Source organism: Geotrypetes seraphini, chromosome 14 (genome assembly GCF_902459505.1).
Source record: "Geotrypetes seraphini chromosome 14, aGeoSer1.1, whole genome shotgun sequence".
Lineage (NCBI taxonomy): Eukaryota > Metazoa > Chordata > Amphibia > Gymnophiona > Dermophiidae > Geotrypetes > Geotrypetes seraphini.
Window position 1 is genome coordinate 56,269,376 of NC_047097.1, and position 19,225 is coordinate 56,288,600.

Here is a 19,225-nt window from a genome sequence, read left to right on the forward strand (position 1 = left end):
GGAGGGGGTCCATTTTTAAGGAATTCATCATGATAGTAATTCATTTATTCATTCATAAGTTCAAGTGCATTATGGGAGATTTGGTGCAGAGGAACGCGTGAACCATTTGACATCGTTATTCGCTTCTGTTGAGCATGATGATCCTGTGTGCCAGTTGGTCAGAAAAATTCCGTTTCTGAGGCGGCACTACGGGGGGTCCTTTGATTAAGGTGTGCTGGCCAATTTAACGCAGGCTAAATGCTTAGATTCCCTTAGGATATAACGGATGCCTTTTGGAAGATGTTAAACAAGAGAGCTGAGAATTATTTGTGACCTTAAGTGATGGCTCTGGTGTGGATTACTTCGAAAATATGGAAAGACTTCCAGACCCCAGCAAGCGGGTTGAGCTTCTGCACGCCACTCACCGCAAGATGGTGCTTGGAGCAGGCAAAAAGGAAGATAAGAAACATGCAGACACCTCCAAATGAGATCAGCTGCTCCGGCCTCTTGGATGTGTCCAGTGCCAGCCATAATACCAGGCCTACCAAGATTGCCACAAACAGCACCCTGCACAAGAAGAAATGGGAAGGCATATCAGAGTGAGGGCACTGAGGTCCTATATTCAAGTCCAGAGCATAACAATGATTCACACAACCCGGTTGCAATTTGATAATGGTACAGTACAGGAAAAGCAAGGGCATTTTTAGGAACTGGAAATAGAAGCAACTGTCTAGGGAAGGGATCTCAAAATCCCTCCTCGAGGGCCGCAATCCAGTCGGGTTTTCAGGATTTCCCCAATGAATATGCATTGAAAGGAGTGCATGCACATAGATCTCCTGCTTATTCATTGGGGAAATCCTGAAAACCCGACTGGATTGCGGCCCTCGAGGAGGGACTTTGAGATTTGGAGATTTGGAGGTGCTAATTACCAGAACTGAAGAGGATCCAACTTCCACTTGCATTACGGTTACTACATTCTTCAGTCTCTGGGCACACACACTCCCACTTACAATCTCCTCACCTCCACCTACAGTCTCCACCAACTTCCAGGTCAGGGCTGGTCTTAAGCAGGTGTGACAGGGGTAGGGTTACCAGACATCTGGGAAAACCTGGACATGTCCTCTTTTTAGAGCACTGTCCGGGCTCCCGAATGGACTTTCCACAACCTGGCATCTAGAGGGCGTCTGAGTATGCACAGATGATGTCGCACACATGCCCTCCAGATGTGGCTGGAGCTTGTCTAGAAGAAGAGAGGAAGCTTTGTGGGGGCAGAAGGTGGGGTGGGGGCAGGGCTAAATTGGGTAAGGTCATGAATATGGTAACCCTAGACAGGGGCAGTCACACAGGGCCCCATGTTTAACAATGTCAGCTGTGCAATTGGTGGCTGACTAAAAGTTAAAGGTTCTTTTCCCTTCCCATCTCCATCTACCTCTCTGTTGCCTTATCTTCCCTCTTCCTCTCCTCAACATTCATGCTCCATACTCTTCCCACCACACTGCTGGCTAGTCCTTACACCCCATTTGAAATCTTTAGTCCCAAGCAGGCCATCAACCTTAGGGTTACCATACATCCTCTTTTAAAAGGATATGCCCTCCTTTTGGACTTCTTCAGATATGTCCTCCAGGTTCTTTAATTTTTAGGAAAATATCTTCTTTTTCCTGTATGTGCCTATGACCAATACACCTGCTCAAGAAATGAAACCATCTCTGGCCTATTAGTCATATAGAGGTGCTAAAGAGAGAGAAAGGTATTGCTGATATCCTCTGTTTCCCTGCTGGTTGAATCTGTTAAAGAAATTTTGTTTGTGCTGCATAATTTTAAGTATATATCAAAGAAATACTTTGACATGTATCTCAGAAGCCAGCCAAAGTTGTTGATGGATATCTGCTCTTCTAATAAATACACTTTGGCTCAGACTCAGTCAAACGCAAACCTGGAAGTTTTTGAAAAGTAGATTATTGCCTATTCCAAACTAAAAGCCATTTACAATTAAATACTTCTTTAACAAAGGTAGCAACCATTTTTATATCCTCTTTTTTTTTTTTTTTTTTGTCTCCAGTCTGAACAGGGCCCCATAATTGCTAAGGCTGGCCTCTGTTCTGGGTACAAGCTATATGCGAGCAGTGCAGCCACACGAGTCGCAAGAAAGGTGGGAGCTCCAAAATTGTACCCTGACCATTGCCTTCTCTGCTTGGCTGTGATGCAGTGGGTGGGATAGGAACTTTAGGGGGGTATGTCGTACAGGGCACGTTTTCAATTTGAGATGGTCCTGTCTAGGTAGGGTTACCGGCCGTCCAGGAAAACCTAGTCACGACCTCTTTTTAGACGACTGTCTGGGGTCCCTTTTAGTCAGCCACCATTTGGATGGACTTTCCAAAACACGGCAGTTTGGGTTTTGGAAAGCCCCGATGAGCTCTGGCCACATCTAGAGGCTTCTGAGAATGTGCGAATGACGTCACACACATCCGCGCAAGCTCCAGGCCCTCCAGACGCGGCCGGAGCTTGTCAGGGAAGAAGAGAGGAGGTTTGTGGGGGGTGGGGCTGGAGGCTGAACTGGGAGGGGCTGGAACAGAGCCAAAGGCAGAACAGGGTGGGGGCCATGTATCTAAGTTGTTACGGCCCGAAAAATGGTAACCCTATTTCTGGGCGACTAGAACTCTACAGTTCCCAAATATGAGAATTTATCTAGGGGTGCAGGTGTTATGTCTTCACAGCTTACCATTTTAACCACCCCCAGTTCTTCCTGAAACACTTGCCAACCGGACTCAGGAATTTCAGTATCTTCGTTCCCCAGCGCCTTTTCACAAAGTCATAGCACAGGAAGAAGATAACCAGGCAGGTGAGGACGAGCAGTGCAATGGCCCGTTGGAAGTTCAGGATGCAGGCAGCAATGAAGTAGGCAGCATAGGCTGAAATGGGAAGGTGAGATTTCACAGCAATGCCGGAGTTTGAGCACATGCTAAGAAGGTCATTTTAGAAGGGGTAGGTGGCGGTAACACATTTTTTAAAATGAGCATACATGGGTAAGTAGCGAATTTTAAAAAGCCTGTAGTTAACATGTATATCCATGGCATACATAAATTTCAAGGGGACATGTTCTAGGTATGGGTGGGCTTTGAAAATATAGACGTACGTCTCATTTCACAATGGGAATATACTTATATTTGAACAAATTTTCATGTCAACAGTGGTGCCTCCCCCCGATCATGCATAAATGTGAACGCTGAACCTGGGGTTTCAAGAAGTGGGCAGTCGTGCTTATGTCTCTGGCCACAAAAAGTAATAAAATTGAGCTTTAGAATTCAGCTACTTAATTGGCTCCTGTTGTAGGTGCAATTTTACAAAATCTGGCGCTTATGCATGTCAGTGGAATAACGCAAAGGAAGTGTTTATTCATTTACCTGGATTTAGTTCACACCTTTTCAGTAATAGCTCAAGGTGAGCTACACATGATAAAACAGCTAAGACTACTTCTGCATCAATCTGCACTTCAGGTTTTTGTTCATTCTCTTGTACTTTGCCAAACTGACTACTGCAATGCATTAGAAACATAGAAACATAGAAAGATGACGGCAGATAAGGGCCATAGCCCATCAAGTCTGCCCACACTATTTACCCACCCTCTTAAATCTACTGACCCCCTAAAGAATAATTGTAATTATAATGTCACTCTACTGACCCGCTCATTCAGTCCTAGTGACCCTATCCCTTGGCATGACCTCGTAGGGATCCCACATAGGTATCCCATTTGTTCTTGAAGTCTGAGATGCTGCGTGCCTCGACCACCTGCACTGGAAGCTCGTTCCAATGCTCAATCACTCTCTCCGTGAAGAAGTATTTCCTGGTGTCTCCACGAAACTTCCCTCCCCTGAGCTTGAGCGGATGTCCTCTTGTGGTCGAGGGTCCCCTGAGAAGAAAGATATCATCTTCCACCTCTACCCGTCCCGTGATGTACTTAAATGTCTCAATCATGTCTCCCCTCTCCCTACGCTCCTCGAGAGTGTAGAGCTGCAATTTGCTCAGTCTTTCTTCGTACGGGAGACCCTTTAGCCCCGAGACCATCCTGGTGGCCATCCGCTGAACCGATTCAACTCTGAGCACATCCTTACGGTAATGTGGCCTCCAGAATTGAACACAGTATTCCAGATGTGGTCTCACCATGGCTCTGTACATTGGATACAGGCCTTAACACTAAAGAACTACAGTTGATACAAAACACTTCTATTTTAACTGGATCTAGAAAATTCAACCATGCCACACCCCTCCTTAAATCCGTACACTGGCTTCCTCTCTCACACCGAATAACAATTTATTTATAAACTGCATATACCTTACGGTTCATTGAAGGTCACAGATATCAAGAGAACTGGATAATCACAGAAAGTTACAGTTCATAGAAATAATTACAAAGGAAAGAGAAGGAAAAAAAAAAAAAATCCCAAACAAAAAAAATGACTAACAAACAAGTTTTTAACCTACATCTGAATTGCATTTAAGAAGAGGAACCAGCAATCAAAGGAATAAACTCTGACCCAAAATGGGCAGCCTGTAAAGCAAGCAAATACTCTACAACAGTTGACTGTTCCTGCCCTGAAACGGTGGGTAGAAAAAAAAAAAAGGGTTAACCTTTTACTAGTTTTCAAAATTCTACGCAAGGGCCTTCCATAATTTCTTTCTTGTTTACTGATGCCCCACTGTTCACCAAAGGCCCTGAAATCTACTCAATAACAACATATCTTAGGCACCTCCTTTAGACAAGTTAGGTATGGTTTCCCTCGCCACTGTATGTTCTTCATCATGGGCTTTACCCTCTGGAATGCTTTGCTCCACCATCTGTGTAGCCAGACCTCATTAGATAAACTTAAATCTGATCTCTTTATATGAGGAGGCCTTTATTTAAATCCCTTCTAGATTAGACCTTTTAGTTTGACCTTCTAGTTTAAATTTCTCAGCATCCCCTTCTGGTGTGAGCCTATGGACTAGAGCCATCAGCCACTTTGCCCTCCCTTTGATACCCATCTCCTTTCTTTCCTGTGCATATTATGGTTATTCCCCTCTTATTTTACCCTCACCATTTTATCTCTTTTCAGTCTGTCCCAGTGTGGCAACTCTTATGTTCTTAAGTATAGGGCAGTCAAGCCATTGTGACATCACTGATGAGGTTGACGCTTAGGCATTGGTGGAATGAGGCATTATGACATCACAAGCTCAGCTCTGGAATGTTGCTACTCTTTGGGTTTATGCCAGGTACTTGGAACCTGGTTGGCCACTGTTGGGAACAGGATACTGGGCTTGATGGACTTTCAGTCTGTCCCACTATAGCAATACTTGTGTTCTTCTCTGAAGAGCTCACAATCTAATTTTGTATCTGAGGGAATAGAGGTTTAAGTGACCCCAGCAGGTCTTCAGGTGGGCACTAAATGGGGGAGAGTGCTTTGGAGCATAGGTTATATTAAGTTATGAACTGAATTTTGCTTGAATGAGGTTGTCATGAAACAGGTGGTGCTTTTTTCTCTTTTTATCTCTGAATCATGTATTTCTTTATCAATCGCAACTGAACAACCAATTAGAAAGATTTAAAAGTAGGACTTCATTCTCTCCCGTTGATTGGCTGATGTTACTTCCCCTATTCTGTGTTCATAAATTATTTGATTTCAATACATAAATAAATATAGGGCTCTATAAAATATCCAATTGTGATAATGAATAAATAGCTATATTCATATCACAATATTACTCAATTAAATGTTAAATAATTAATTTAAATAGTGCTCAGACCTAGAGTACAAGTGTAAAAACACACAACACCGGCTGCCGTGATATCAGGCTCCCTATTTAAGATGAGGAAGGCAGTTGGCGTCTTGATGTCTGGTTGGATGGGTCCATCATTGGAGGCTGATTTGTGAGATTTTACGGTAATCCGTATAATGTGTTGTTATATTTTATAAATAGCATTAGTGTTAAAGTTTTGTAGTAAGATGCTTAAATTACAATGTTTCTTGATCGACAGATAATCCCTTCCTGAGGAAGCACAAGGCGAAACTCGAGTAGAAGGGAGGACATACATTTCTGGGCTTCCAGTAATTATTTAGAAGTAGCACGAGCACTTTTATCACACCAAGCTGCCTATGTTATGGCCATCGGAGGAGTATTAACCACCATAAAAAGATAAGTTAACCGTATATAATAATATGTTAGATTGTTGAATGGTGGTACAGACAATAATAGTGCGATGATGGTCTGATGGCAGCCGGTGTTGTGTATTTTTACACTTCTACACTAATGGTTGTGGGTCTGAGCACTATTTAAATTAATTATTTAACATTTAATTGAGTAATATTGTGATATGACTATAGCCATAAATTATATGAAACATGGAGCTATGTCAGATTGGTAGCCAGCTTCTCGAGGGGAGTATTATTCATGCATTTTTATTAACTTATAAGTGCAATTTAAAAAAATGTTATTTAAATAAGGGCTGAACTGGTGACATTAACAGCAGAGTGCAATAAGGTGCTATTTCTAAGGTGCTATTTTCATGCGTGAGAGTCAAATGCAGGTGCTTGAATGGTGACAGCATGTCATTCCTAATCCTTGCCTAAGCTGTTTCTGTACTCTGCTCCCAAGGCTTTACCTGCACAGAGAACAGCCACAGTGATGATCTTGATGACTTTGGCATGAGCTCTGCAGAAAGTTGCTGCTTTTTGGAAGGGTTGAGCCACAGCGCTGAAAAGATGAAGAAGAAACCTCTCATAACACAAGGAACAACATGCATGATGCGTCAACCCAGGCACAAAAATGGCTCGGCAATTAATAAAAATTAGGCAGCCAGGGCTGACTCGGGGACAGAATTTGTCCCCGAGGTTAACCTGTGTCATTCTTTAAGGAGAGAGGGAAGAATCAGAGTATGAATGGACACAGCCACTGACCCTCAAGCCTTGCACTGAAGAATGCGGGTGCAGAAAGACTGAGGTTGAGAGAGACACTAAAGAATGACACAGGATGGTTTCTCGCAGTTATCCACGGGGACAGGGACAAATTCTGTTTAATTTATTTTTATTTTTAAGGTAATTTTTGTTTTCATCCTCACTGAATTCTTGTTAGGATATACATATCTTGTCTCTATCTCTATGTTTCCTATCTTCAATGGAGTTCCTTTCTTTAATCAATTGTTGTATTGGAAGTTATGAAAAGTGAATTATTATTATTTCCCTTTGATTCATGAAAGATTATTATACACATCCAGGAGGGGCTGGGGGAGGGTTGGGGGGATTTAAACAGGTTTACATTATTTGTTGGAATAGAGTGCAGTAGGATATATTACTTGATTGTTCATGTGTTGGCACTTTGTATTTGATGTCAAAAACGAATAAAGAATTATATATATAAAAAAACCAGACAAACAATTATTACATTACATTTGTGATTTCTATTCCGCCTGTGCCTTGCAGTTCTAAGCGGATTACAGTTAAAAGAGATCAGGACATTACCGAGAGAATTGCATTACAACAATTTAAGTAAATTACATGTTGTGGTATAGAAATACAAGTATAAGATATCTGGATTATTGCATTGTAAATTGCTAAGGTCAGTAAAATGCTGGAGTGGTATATAAAATCTTAATACACATAAACATAATTTTGAAGAAAGAATAATTTAGTGTACCTCAGTAGGCGTGAGTTTCTTTTAGTTTTAGATTGGTGGACAGTCTTCTGGGGCAGTGCTCCATCAGCGGCAGTCTCTTCTTCCTATAATGAACACAGTGGTTAGTTCAGATGACCTGTTCTTCCAGGATCTTTCTCCTCACTTGTTTTCCACTCAAAGGGAATTATCAAGTGTGGTCTCTGAATATTTTCTCATTCACTGTCTATCTCTATGCACGATATAGTTGCCTTCATGAACATTTCCATGCTTTTCTCAGTGTTCTCCTGGAGTGCTGATGTAAGTGCTATAGATATCTCAAGTCTGCCCTTCAAGTGCTCGCAAAGACCGCGAGGGCTACCTGAACAGTATTCCCAGCCCAACTGACTGAAGGAACAAGAGCTTGAACTTAGAATTCAACCAAGACCCTTTGTCGGAAGATGACAGGAATAGCCAGTTGGTTTATTTTGGTTAGTCTTCATTTTTGTTTGGGGGGGAGATGTTAAGAAAGCTTGCTCTTTCAAAATAGTGCACCACCTTTGCCAAGAATATTTATTCTGTCTGAAAGATGCTCTATTTGTCAAGAGGGTATACTCTTTCCCAATAGTGTGGTGTGGTTACATAAGGACATTCACAGTGCAGACATTTTACAAAAGAAAAAGGTCATGACTGGTCATAGGATAGTGGGTACATAGGAGTCGTATTGCTGCATTTTGGACCCGCTGGAGCCATTTGAGTTCCTTTGTGGTGATGCCGTTGAATAGAGAGTTGCAGTAGACAAGTCTTGAGAATACATAGGTGTGGATGAGTTGGGTTAAGTCAGGTTTAGAGAGGTAAGGTTTAATCCTTCAGAGTTATCGTAGGTAATAGAAGGAGGTGAAGACTGCCTGTGAGATGTGGGCCGAGAGGGATAAGTGGCCGTCCAGTATCACTCTGAGGCTGCGTACCTGGTCCTTTGTTGTTAGGGAGGTTGATTCCCAGGTTATTGTTGGGCGGTGAAGTTGGTGCTTCTTTTCTTGATCCAGAGGAGTTCGGTTTTTGAGCTGTCATCCAGTTTGTTAGCTGTCATCCACTCTGACCTTCCAGTTTGTGCTCTGAGGGTGTGTGTGGGGAGAACCCCCTCCCCCCCAACTTCACTGACTACTCCTCAAGCTCCAATTGAGGGGGGGAGTCTGGGGGGAATCTCCCAGTACACTTAAAACTCTTTGGCTCTTCCACTCCCAGGGTGTGTGTGTGTGGGGAACCCCTACTATAATTGTGCTCTCGTCCAATGAGGCCTCAATTTTAACATTGCAAGAAAAAACACCACACTACACTTGCAATTGCGCCCTGAAAATCCCACTCCCTTCATGTGCGCACTTGTTGGTGCGCGCATGTGACAGAGCGGAATTGTTGGGGTGCAATTGTCCTGCATACTACTGACAGTGTACTGTAAATTTATCCCTTTGATGGTAAATCATTTGGAGACAGGACAATACCTATTATGTCTGAATCGCCTTGATAATGAAAAGGTACAGGCTAAATCCAAATAAATAGGATACCAGCCCCAATTCTGATTAAACTAGAAAGTGATGCCCCCACCCAAAAAAAAAAAAAAAAAAAAAGGGGAATGGCATGGAACAAATTTTCAGAAGAAGAAATGGAGTCTGGAGACAATAATAGTGTGAAGGAAAGCCTGAGATCAAATACGGACTATGGCATGCAACAAGGAGTTTGGGCAGTCTAGAAGAACCCTATGAACTTTATCTGCAATCATATTTTGCATTTTTCTCTATGTTACTCTTTGAAAGACAAATTGCAAAAGCCAGAGCAAGAGGGAGATTTACCGTATCATATGCTGCATTTTCTATACCGTGTTTTGGGTCCCTTGATGCCTTTACTTCTTCCATTTTTATGTCAGTGTTCGCTAAAAACAAACAGAAAGGGAAAAAGACAAATAAGCAAACCTGAAACAATAATAAAAAGTACACACTAGAGAATGACACGGGGACAAATTTGTTCTCGTCCCCACGAGTTCTGTTGCTAACCCTGCCCCATTCCTGTAAGCTCTGCCTTAACTGCATAAACCTCAAATGCTTATGATTTTAAAGTGTTTCAGGCTTGTGCAGATGAGGACGGAGCTTAGGCATTGGTGGAATGAGGCATTATGACATCACAATCTGAGCTCTAGAACATTGGTCCCCAACCCTGTCCTGGAGGACAACCAGCCAGTCGGGGTTTTTGGGATAGCTCTAATGAATGTGCACAGGGCAGATCTGAACTCCTATCATCTTCATTACATGCAAATCTTTTCCATGCATATTCTTTAGGGTTATCCTGAAAACCCGACTGGCTTGTGGTCCGCCAGGACAGGGTTGGGAACCACTGCTCTAGAATGTTGCTATTTATGATTTTAAAGTGTTTGAGGCTTGTGCAGATGAGGATAGAGCTTGCAGGAATGGGGCAGGGACAGGAAAAGAACTTGTGGGGATGGGACGGGAAAATGAAATCCCGCGGGTATGGGGAAAATTTTGGCCTCGTGTCATTCTCTAGTACACACCTCTATCCAATACAAAAGCATAAAGGTATAAAAAATTAATTAAAGGCCTGATATTCAAAACAATTTAAGCAGGCAGGAGAAACTCTTGCTTGGTAAATTCCGCTGAGTAAATTGGGAGTAACACTTACTCAGATCCTGCCAAAACCGTATCTCCAACACGCCCCATTCAGGTTTAGATACACTGCAGATAACTACCATAGATTCCGTCTAGAAAATGGGATTCAAAAATAGCAAATTGGAAAGGTTTGGCGAGAAAAGCATCCATCTGCGCCTTTATGCCATTTTTTAGGCATTTTTCTTTTTTGAAAATAAGACCCACTGTGGAACATCCAATCAAAAAGCCTTGAAGACCAGGCAAAAAAAATTTTAAATAGATTCTGGCTGACACAGGAAGATAATGTAATTCTTAAAGAACAGGAGTAATGTGATCAAAATTCTTGCCATTGACAATCAAGCATGCTGATGTATTCTGAACCAGAAACAGCCTCTTAAGACTTGTATTTTTGTGTTTTTTTTTCAAACCATGAAATATGAATTGTAATAATCGGATCTTCTAGTTACAAGTGCACGAACAATTTTGATCACGTTAAACTGTGTTAGAAAAGATTTTGGCTGACAAATCAGCCATAGCTGAAAATTGCTTCATTGTCAACTGTTTGCCACATTTCAAAGCATTATCACAAACAGATCGGAGAAGGATAGCATGCCACTGTACCAGGCCATGGTATGCCCCCACCTGGAAAACTGCATCCAGCATCCGTACATGAAGAAGGACACGGTACTACTCGAGAGGGTCCAGAGAAGAGCGACTAAAATGGTTAAGGAACTGGAGAAGTTGCCATACAGTGAGAGATTAGAGAAACTGGGCCTCTTCTCCCTTGAAAAGAGGAGACTGAGAGGGGACATGATCGAAACATTCAAGATAATGAAGGGAATAGACTTAGTTGATAGAGACAGGTTGTTCACCCTCTCCAAAGTAGAGCGAACAAGAGGGCACTCTCTAAAGTTAAAAGGGGATAGATTCCGTACAAACGTAAGGAAGTTCTTATTCACCCATAGAGTGGTAAAAAACAGAAATGCTCTTCTAGAGCAGTGTTCTTCAACCACCAGTCCATGGACCAGTGCCGGTCCACAGAAATTTCCTGCCGGTCCACAGGGCCGGCATGTGCATCAGGCCCAAAACAGTATTTTTCATCCGCCGGTCCACGGTGTGATCGATGTGGCAATATCTTCGAGAGAGCTCCCTCTTCCTCACTGATTCAGTGCACAAAGTCATGGGCTCCTACGCGCGTCCTGTGCCTGGACCGGAAGCCTTAGCTTCCAAATAAGGCGCGGGACGCACAAAGAGCCACTGCCCATGGTTTTGTGCACTACATCGGTGAGGAAGAGGGAGCCGACCTGAAGATAAAACCGGGGGTGGCATAAAATGGCCAGGCGGGAGCAGGACAGAAGATAAGGCATAGCATGGAGGGAGGGAGACAACAAAAGGTAGGGGGGAATGATTTTATTTTTGAATTTAGTGATTGAATTATGTCAATTTTGAGAATTTATATATGCTGTCATTGTGCTATGTATAGTTTAATTTTGTGGTTAACCGTTATGTGTTGTTAATAAGATTATATTGTGTGTATCTATGAAAAATGAATGGAAAAAATAGTGTTACAATTAATACTATTATGGAGGTGGGGTCTGGGGTGGAGATTGGGTAGAGATGGGCGGGGTCTGGCTCACCACTTAGCCCAGTGTTCTTCAACCGCCGATCCGTGGACCGATGCCGGTCCACAAAATAATTATTTTATTTCTGCCGGTCCGTAGGTGTAAAAAGTTTGAAGAACACTGTTCTAGAGGCTGTTGTAGGGGAAAACACCCTCCAGGGATTCAAGACAAAGTTAGACAAGTTCCTGCTGAACCAGAACATACGCAGGTAGGGCTAGTCTCAGTTAGGGCACTGGTTTTTGACCTAAGGGCCGCCGCGTGAGCGGACTGCTGGGCTCGATGGACCACTAGTCTGACCCAGCAGTGGCAATTCTTATGTTCTTATGAAATCCCAAAATGATGATTTCCTTTGTAAGAAGGGTCGGCTTACCCTGCATTAGATGAACAAATGGTTCAAATTTCCAAGATAACCACATAGCAATAGATTATCACCATAAAGACGGACTTCTGGGCTAGATGGAGCTTTGGTCTGACCCAGTAAGGCTATTCTTATGTTCTTATCAACATTTAAAATAAGCTCATGTGGTCTCTCAGCCAATTTACCAATATAGTCAATTAGCAATTCAAATTAGCTATTACCTGAATATGATTATCTTGCCCAAATTCTGTAACCAGCGTCTAAAGTTAGGCACCTATTTTGGAGGTGCCCCACTAGATAGACGCCTATCTAAATTGATTAAGAAGCTCAATTAAGCTTTTTAATCAGAAATCATTGAAACGTAGGCGCCTATCAAGAAAGTGCGATTCTGTAACAAGACACCTCTAAAAATATAGGCGGCCTTCCAAAAAATAGGCGCTATGCATGTTAGGTGTAAGGTGCCTTCCTACAGAATCACTGCTCTTAAGCGTGCTTGAGTGCTCTCAGGGATGCCTAACTTTTAAGTGTGCCTAGAGCTGGCCTATTTCACGGGCACCTCCAAAATAGGTGCCCAAACAGGTGCCGCTCAGTGCGATTCACTAAACAGCACCCAATTTTCACAGAATCGCGCTGAACAGTGCCTAGATTGGCGCCCAACTCTTGGGCGCTTCTTACGGAATTTGCCCTTGAACGTCAGCCACAAAAAAAAAAAGTGAGATTTCAAGTTCCAACAGCTCAGCCAGTGGCACAAGATAAAGCTTGGAAAGTGAGGGCGAGAGCACCCCTTTATGGTTCCAGAGGGGGGGGAGATAACATCTGATTTCAACAGGCCGCTTGGAATCTTTTTTCAATAATATATTTTATTGCGTTTTACGAAAAAATACAAACTTCAATTATGTAAGATGTACAGTCAAAGAACTTGAGTACCAAAACGGTAGCAGAACGAGACTTGGGGGTAATCGTCAGTGAGGACATGAAGTCTGCCAATCAAGTGGAGCAGGCTTCGTCCAAGGCAAGACAAATCATGGGCTGCATACGAAGGGGTTTCGTCAGTCGTAAGGCGGAAGTCATTATGCCATTGTATAGATCCATGGTGAGGCCCCACCTGGAATACTGTGTGCAATTCTGGAGGCCGCATTATCGCAAGGATGTGCTGAGACTGGAGTCGGTGCAAAGAATGGCCACCCGGATGGTCTCGGGACTCAAGGATCTACCATACGAAAAACGGCTTGACAAATTACAGCTATACTCGCTCGAGGAGCGCAGAGAGAGGGGGGACATGATCGAGACGTTCAAGTATCTTACGGGCCGCATCGAGGCGGAGGAAGATATCTTCTTTTTCAAGGGTCCCACGACAACAAGAGGGCATCCGTGGAAAATCAGGGGCGGGAAACTACGAGGTGACACCAGGAAATTCTTTTTCACCGAAAGAGTGGTTGATCGCTGGAATAGTCTTCCACTACAGGTGATTGAGGCCAGCAGCGTGCCTGATTTTAAGGCCAAATGGGATCGGCACATGGGATCTCTTCACAGGGCAAAGGTAGGGGAGGGACATTAAGGTGGGCAGACTAGATGGGCCGTGGGCCCTTATCTGCCGTCTATTTCTATGTTTCTATGTTTCTATGTAAAATACTGCCCAGCTTCACCTTACATCAGAGAACCCTCCCCCCCATTACCCCCTCCCCCCCCACCCTCATCCTGAACATAAGAAAACCACAAAGTCCATTCCAGTGTAGTCTCTACATAAGTCTCATACATTCAATAAGCTTCTGCGATCTCTAGGTGTTAAAGTGTCCCAAAATGGTGCCCAGCAAAGACAAAACAAGCGGCCCTGAGTAGAATCCAAGGAAGAAAAACACAGTCTCTCCAGAGATGCTCGATGAATCATCAATGTTCGCCACCGCGAAAGCGTCGGAGACGCAGCAGTGATCCAGCAAAGCAAAATTGCCTTCTTTCCCAACAGCACAGATTTAGACAGAAAGCTGCGAAATCCTTTCGGGGCTGACAAGGGAATATAATCCAACGTAAACGACATCACCGGCCGCTTGGAATCTTTAATCATGATTTGCAACCATAGTTTCACTTTGCAACTCACTCTTTCATTCTTGACTGTAAATAAACTCCTAGGTGGCAAGTCAAAAGCGCGCGGACAACTCAGACACGGCGGGCACAGGAAGAAGGCACTAGGGGCAACAGACCGCAATACTGCAAACACAATATTGCCCATTTAACGTGTGCTATAAAGTCCTGCGTGCTGTCTTGCGCTATAAAGACTTACGCGCATCTGACCGCTCACGTTTGTCTGCGTGCATTTGTCTTGCGCACTGATGACTATGAACCAAACTCCTATGATTTCTACCTGAATTGGATGTTACTTGAGCTCCCCCGCTTGCAGCCACTTACGACGAGCAGTTCAAGGATCTTAAGGGGCTTCGGGTTTTTATTCAGGGCACCTAGAGATTTCAGCTCTTTAGAAACACTCCTCCATCTCACACTTTTGAATTCATTCAGCTTTTCTAAGTTTAATAGGGGGGGGAGGGAGTGTTTTAGTTTCAGGATAACTAAAAATGAACATAAGGACATAAGCAATGCCTCCGCTGGGTCAGACCTGGGGTCCATCGTGCCCAGCAGCCCACTCACGCAGCGGCCCAACAGATCCAGGACCTATGAAGTAATCCTCTATCTATACCCTTCTATTCCCTTTTCCAGCAGGAAATTGTCCAATCCTTTCTTGAACCCCAGTACCGTATTCTGCCCTATTACATCCTCTGGAAGCGCATTCCAGGTGTCCACCACACATTGGGTAAAGAAGAACTTCCTAGCATTTGTTTTGAATCTGTCCCCTTTCAACTTCTCCAAATGCCCTCTTGTTCTTTTGTTTTTTGAAAGTTTGAAGAATCTGTCCCTCTCTACTCTCTCTATGCCCTTCATGATCTTGTAAGTCTCCTCTTCTCCAGGGAAGAGACCCAGTTTCTCCAATCTCTCAGCGTATGAAAGGTTTTCCATCCCCTTAATCAGACGTGTCGCTCTCCTCTGAACCCTCTCGAGTAACGCCATATCCTTCTTAAGGTACGGTGACCAATATTTGACGCAGCACTCTAGATGCGGACGCACCATCGTCCGATACAGCGGCAGGATAACTTCTTTCGTTCTGGTTGTAATACCCTTCTTGATTATACCTAGCATTCTATTCGCTCTCTTAGCGGCCGCTGCACACTGTGCCGTCGGCTTCATTGTCATGTCCACCATTACCCCCAAGTCCCTTTCTCGGGTACTCTCATTCAATAACATCCCTCCCATCGTGTAATTGTACCTCGGTTTCTGCTTCCCACATGCAATACTTTACACTTCTCAATACAATGCTCCCCTGCCTAGTCTCCTAAAATTTTGGGGGTTTCCTCTACTATATTTACGGTGATGATATGAAATTGGTTTTCCTGTGGTAATATCATTTGATGAAATTTATCAGTTTATGACTTTTTTTGTTTCCAACATATTAATTATTATTGGGTTTTAATTATTAAGTCTTTATTTAATTTTCAAATACATTTCCAAGCATAATCATCTTGAACAGAAAGATTGGCAGAAATTGAAAAAAAATATAAAATAAAGGATATACTTCCAAAAGATCAGGAAATTTCCTGTCATTCTCAAGTCCTCAGTTATGAGGTTCCAAAATTCATTAAGTGACTAAACATAATACAAACAAATTAGTTAATCAAGGAAAAAGAACAGCCTATAATGGTAGGAGAATAATTCTACGTTAAATGAAGTTGTTATATCTTATACTTTATCAAGTCGTTTTAGAGATAAGAAACCAGACAACTGAGATGGGTCAAAGAAAACATATTTAAAGGATTTATATCTTATTATGCACTTGCACGGATAGTGCAAAAAGGAAACTCCACCCATAGAAGTAACTGCTGGTCTCATTAGCAAAATTTATCTCCTTCTTCTCTGAGTATCTTTGGAGACATCTGGAAACATCAATATTTTTTATCTCAAAAATGTTTTTGATTTATTTTTTAAAAATAACCTCATTATCCATTCCTTATCAGGAGCAAGAGCCACTGTTACTAATAAAGCTGCTGGTTTCACTAATATTTCCTCTGGAGTTTCCAACAATTCGGAAACATCGAGAGGCTTATCTTGATCATTTTGGTCTTGATCTGAATGTTCCTGTCGTTTCTTATCTGGAAGGTACTATACTTTAACAAAAGGAGGTAATGACTGTTCTGGAACATTCAAGACTTCAAGAAAATATCTCTTCAACATATCTCGAGGTGTTGTAGTGGGATTTTTAGGAAAGTTAAAAATCCGTAGATTATTAACCCGATTGTAATTTTCGAGAGATTCTAGTTTTCGCCGAGTAACCAACATGGATGACAAACTACCTAATCATACTTAAGTTAAATTCAGAGAAAACAATGATTCTTTGGGTAAGAAGTAAAAGTAACCCTTGCCCACTGATAGGCCTTAATTTAAATGGTCTAAAAAACCATTTCCTTCCAAGGTATTCCAAGGAATCTTGATTAATTTTTAATTGAATGGAGAAACTGAAGCCTGTCATCCGGTGTTTGTTCTGTTTAAAAAATTACATTTTGTATGTCAGATAAAGACTTTTTTTTTTCTCTTTAGATGATTTGCAAAAATTGGTGCATGCATTTATTTCTTCACAACTAAATTACTACAACTTCTTCTAATTAAGTATTTCTAAAACTCTACAACTATTGCAGAATGTGGCAGTTAAAACTATTCTGGCTGATATTAAAAATGATGTAAGCAAGGAATCTTGCACCCGAGACAGCCTACGTCTAGAACCTGCGCCCAGAATTGGACATAATATATGAGTATTACTAAGGGCTCCTTTTACAAAGGTGAGCTAGCATTTTTAATGCACGCACCGGATGGTTACAAAATCAAAACTTATTGGAATATGTTTATAAGACGGCAGCAAATATAAGTCCCAAAAAAGCACAGTTAGCAAGATCTTACACAATCGCTTGCACTTTCACCCATAATTGGTGCAGAAGTTACAATCTTCAGTCATTGCAACGCGACAAAATGACCAGGTGTTCCTCAAGGGTCCCCCGAGATCACCGAACACTGCTGTTTGTGACTTTTTCCTTTGGGGGTACGTGAAAGACAGAGTATACGTACCTCCACTACCCACAACTACGGATGATCTGCAGGAACGCATCGCTGAAGCTATAAACGCGATTACGCCGGATATGCTTCGGAGAGTCTGGTCCGAGCTCGATTATCGCATCGATGTTTACCGAGTAACAGGTGGGGGCGCACATCGAGCGTATGTAATCAACAGATACCATATGAAACTTTATGAGTTGATGAAACTGTAGCCTCAAAGGTGAAAGAATATCCCAATAAATTTTGGTTTTGTAACCATTTAAAATCAAGGAGTGTTTTGGTGGGTACCCTGTATATTACTTTTAGAAATAATACTGTGTTGTCCCTTATGTACCTTCTAGGCAATTGCGCTCTGCAGGTCACTTTGACCTACTAATTCCATCAGATAAAACTTGTCAACATGAAACAATCAGAAAAAGTGTGTTGTTTTTTTTCTTGTGCAGGACCTGTGGAGTGGAACAAACTTAAGAGTGTATGTTTGACAGCAGAAAGATCTGGGCCAATTTGCGAAACCGTTCAAGCGGCCTCTTTTTCGTCAGATGAAATATGCCTCCTGACGTGACAGATTTTTATGACACTTGATTGATATTGAGATCAGCTTTCTCCGGGCACTTTTCTGTGACGAGCCTTTGTTGATATTTGCATGCTATCGATTGCTTTTTAACATGTTTTCCGTGTTGTTTGTTTTTGTATTTTATTATGTATATAACTAGTGTTTTAGCCCGTTACATTCGTTACAGTAACGGGTGCTAGAATAGCCCCACCTATACCCTGACCTTGACTCTGACCCCACCCATTCCCCGCCTCTATCATGCCCGGACCCTGCCTCCCACTGATCCCAGTCCCACCATCTCACCTTTCACCATTTCCTTTGTAGCCTTTTGGCCCTCCTGACAGGGTCTTTACTTACCCGAGGCGGCAGCAGCAGTCCTGACGTACCAACCTTTCCTCCCTCAGTGCCCCAAAGCAGCAGTGGTCCTACCATTTCCATCTCCCCCTTTCACACCCTCTACCATCTCTCTCTGACCCTGTTTCACCCCTTTTGCCATCTTTCCCTTTCCTGTCCCCCTCTGTCCTTCCCCAACACCATCTCTCTCTCCTGCCCCCTACACACTCCCTGAAGTCTATCTCTCCCTATCCCCTAACATCTCTCCTGGTCCTCCTAGTAGCCCCTCTGTCCTTCTCATCCATCTGGCTCTGTCTCTGTCTGCCTCTGCGGAGCTCTCGCAGCTCCTCCTCGTCCTCCTCCAGCCAGGCTTCGGATATCTGCCGCCGCGGCCTGCAACCACCGAGAGCCACCGCCGCGGCCGACATCCACCTCGGGGGATTCTAGCGCATGCGCACTCCTACCTGCGGTGCCCTACAGCGCCCGGAAAATGGGAGCTCACAGGTGGGAGTGCGCATGCGCGCTTCGGGCTTTATTATATTGGATGTTCTGATCTGCCTTGTATAAAGGCGGAATAATAAGCTATAAACTATATGCATCATTTATCACAGTATCATAACATAACATACATTTTTATTTATATATTGCATAAGCCTTGCGGTTCTGCGCGGTTTACAAAAGAGGAACAAGTGACCAGTGTCAACAAGCTACAATATGACTCGGGAAGGAGATAGCAACGGAGTTACAAAGGTGGTATTTAGAAAGAGGTAGAAAGATGAATGGCGAGGGACTGCCATATAACTTGGCAACAGCGGTAAATTGTAAAGTTCAGAGGGAGGCAGATGAGCCTTACAAAGGAGATGTAAACATATTCCTGTTTCCTATGAAATTAGTATCTGTTTTATATTACTTTTGGAACGTAACTTACTCAACAGCGGTTACTCATACTTTTAAAAGT

General features: G+C 42.9%; 1 protein-coding gene across 1 annotated transcript in view; it reads right to left on the bottom strand.

The window, feature by feature from the left end:
* Positions 1-19,225, bottom strand: part of SLC28A1 (solute carrier family 28 member 1) — a 78,395-nt gene that overhangs the window by 45,005 nt on the left and 14,165 nt on the right. The window contains exons 2-6 of the mRNA XM_033921089.1: positions 9,447-9,526; positions 7,645-7,727; positions 6,614-6,705; positions 2,699-2,888; positions 405-546 (exon numbers count right to left, since the gene is read on the bottom strand). Of these exons, the coding sequence (XP_033776980.1) occupies positions 405-546; positions 2,699-2,888; positions 6,614-6,705; positions 7,645-7,727; positions 9,447-9,526 (587 nt within the window). The remainder of the gene's footprint in view (positions 1-404; positions 547-2,698; positions 2,889-6,613; positions 6,706-7,644; positions 7,728-9,446; positions 9,527-19,225) is intronic.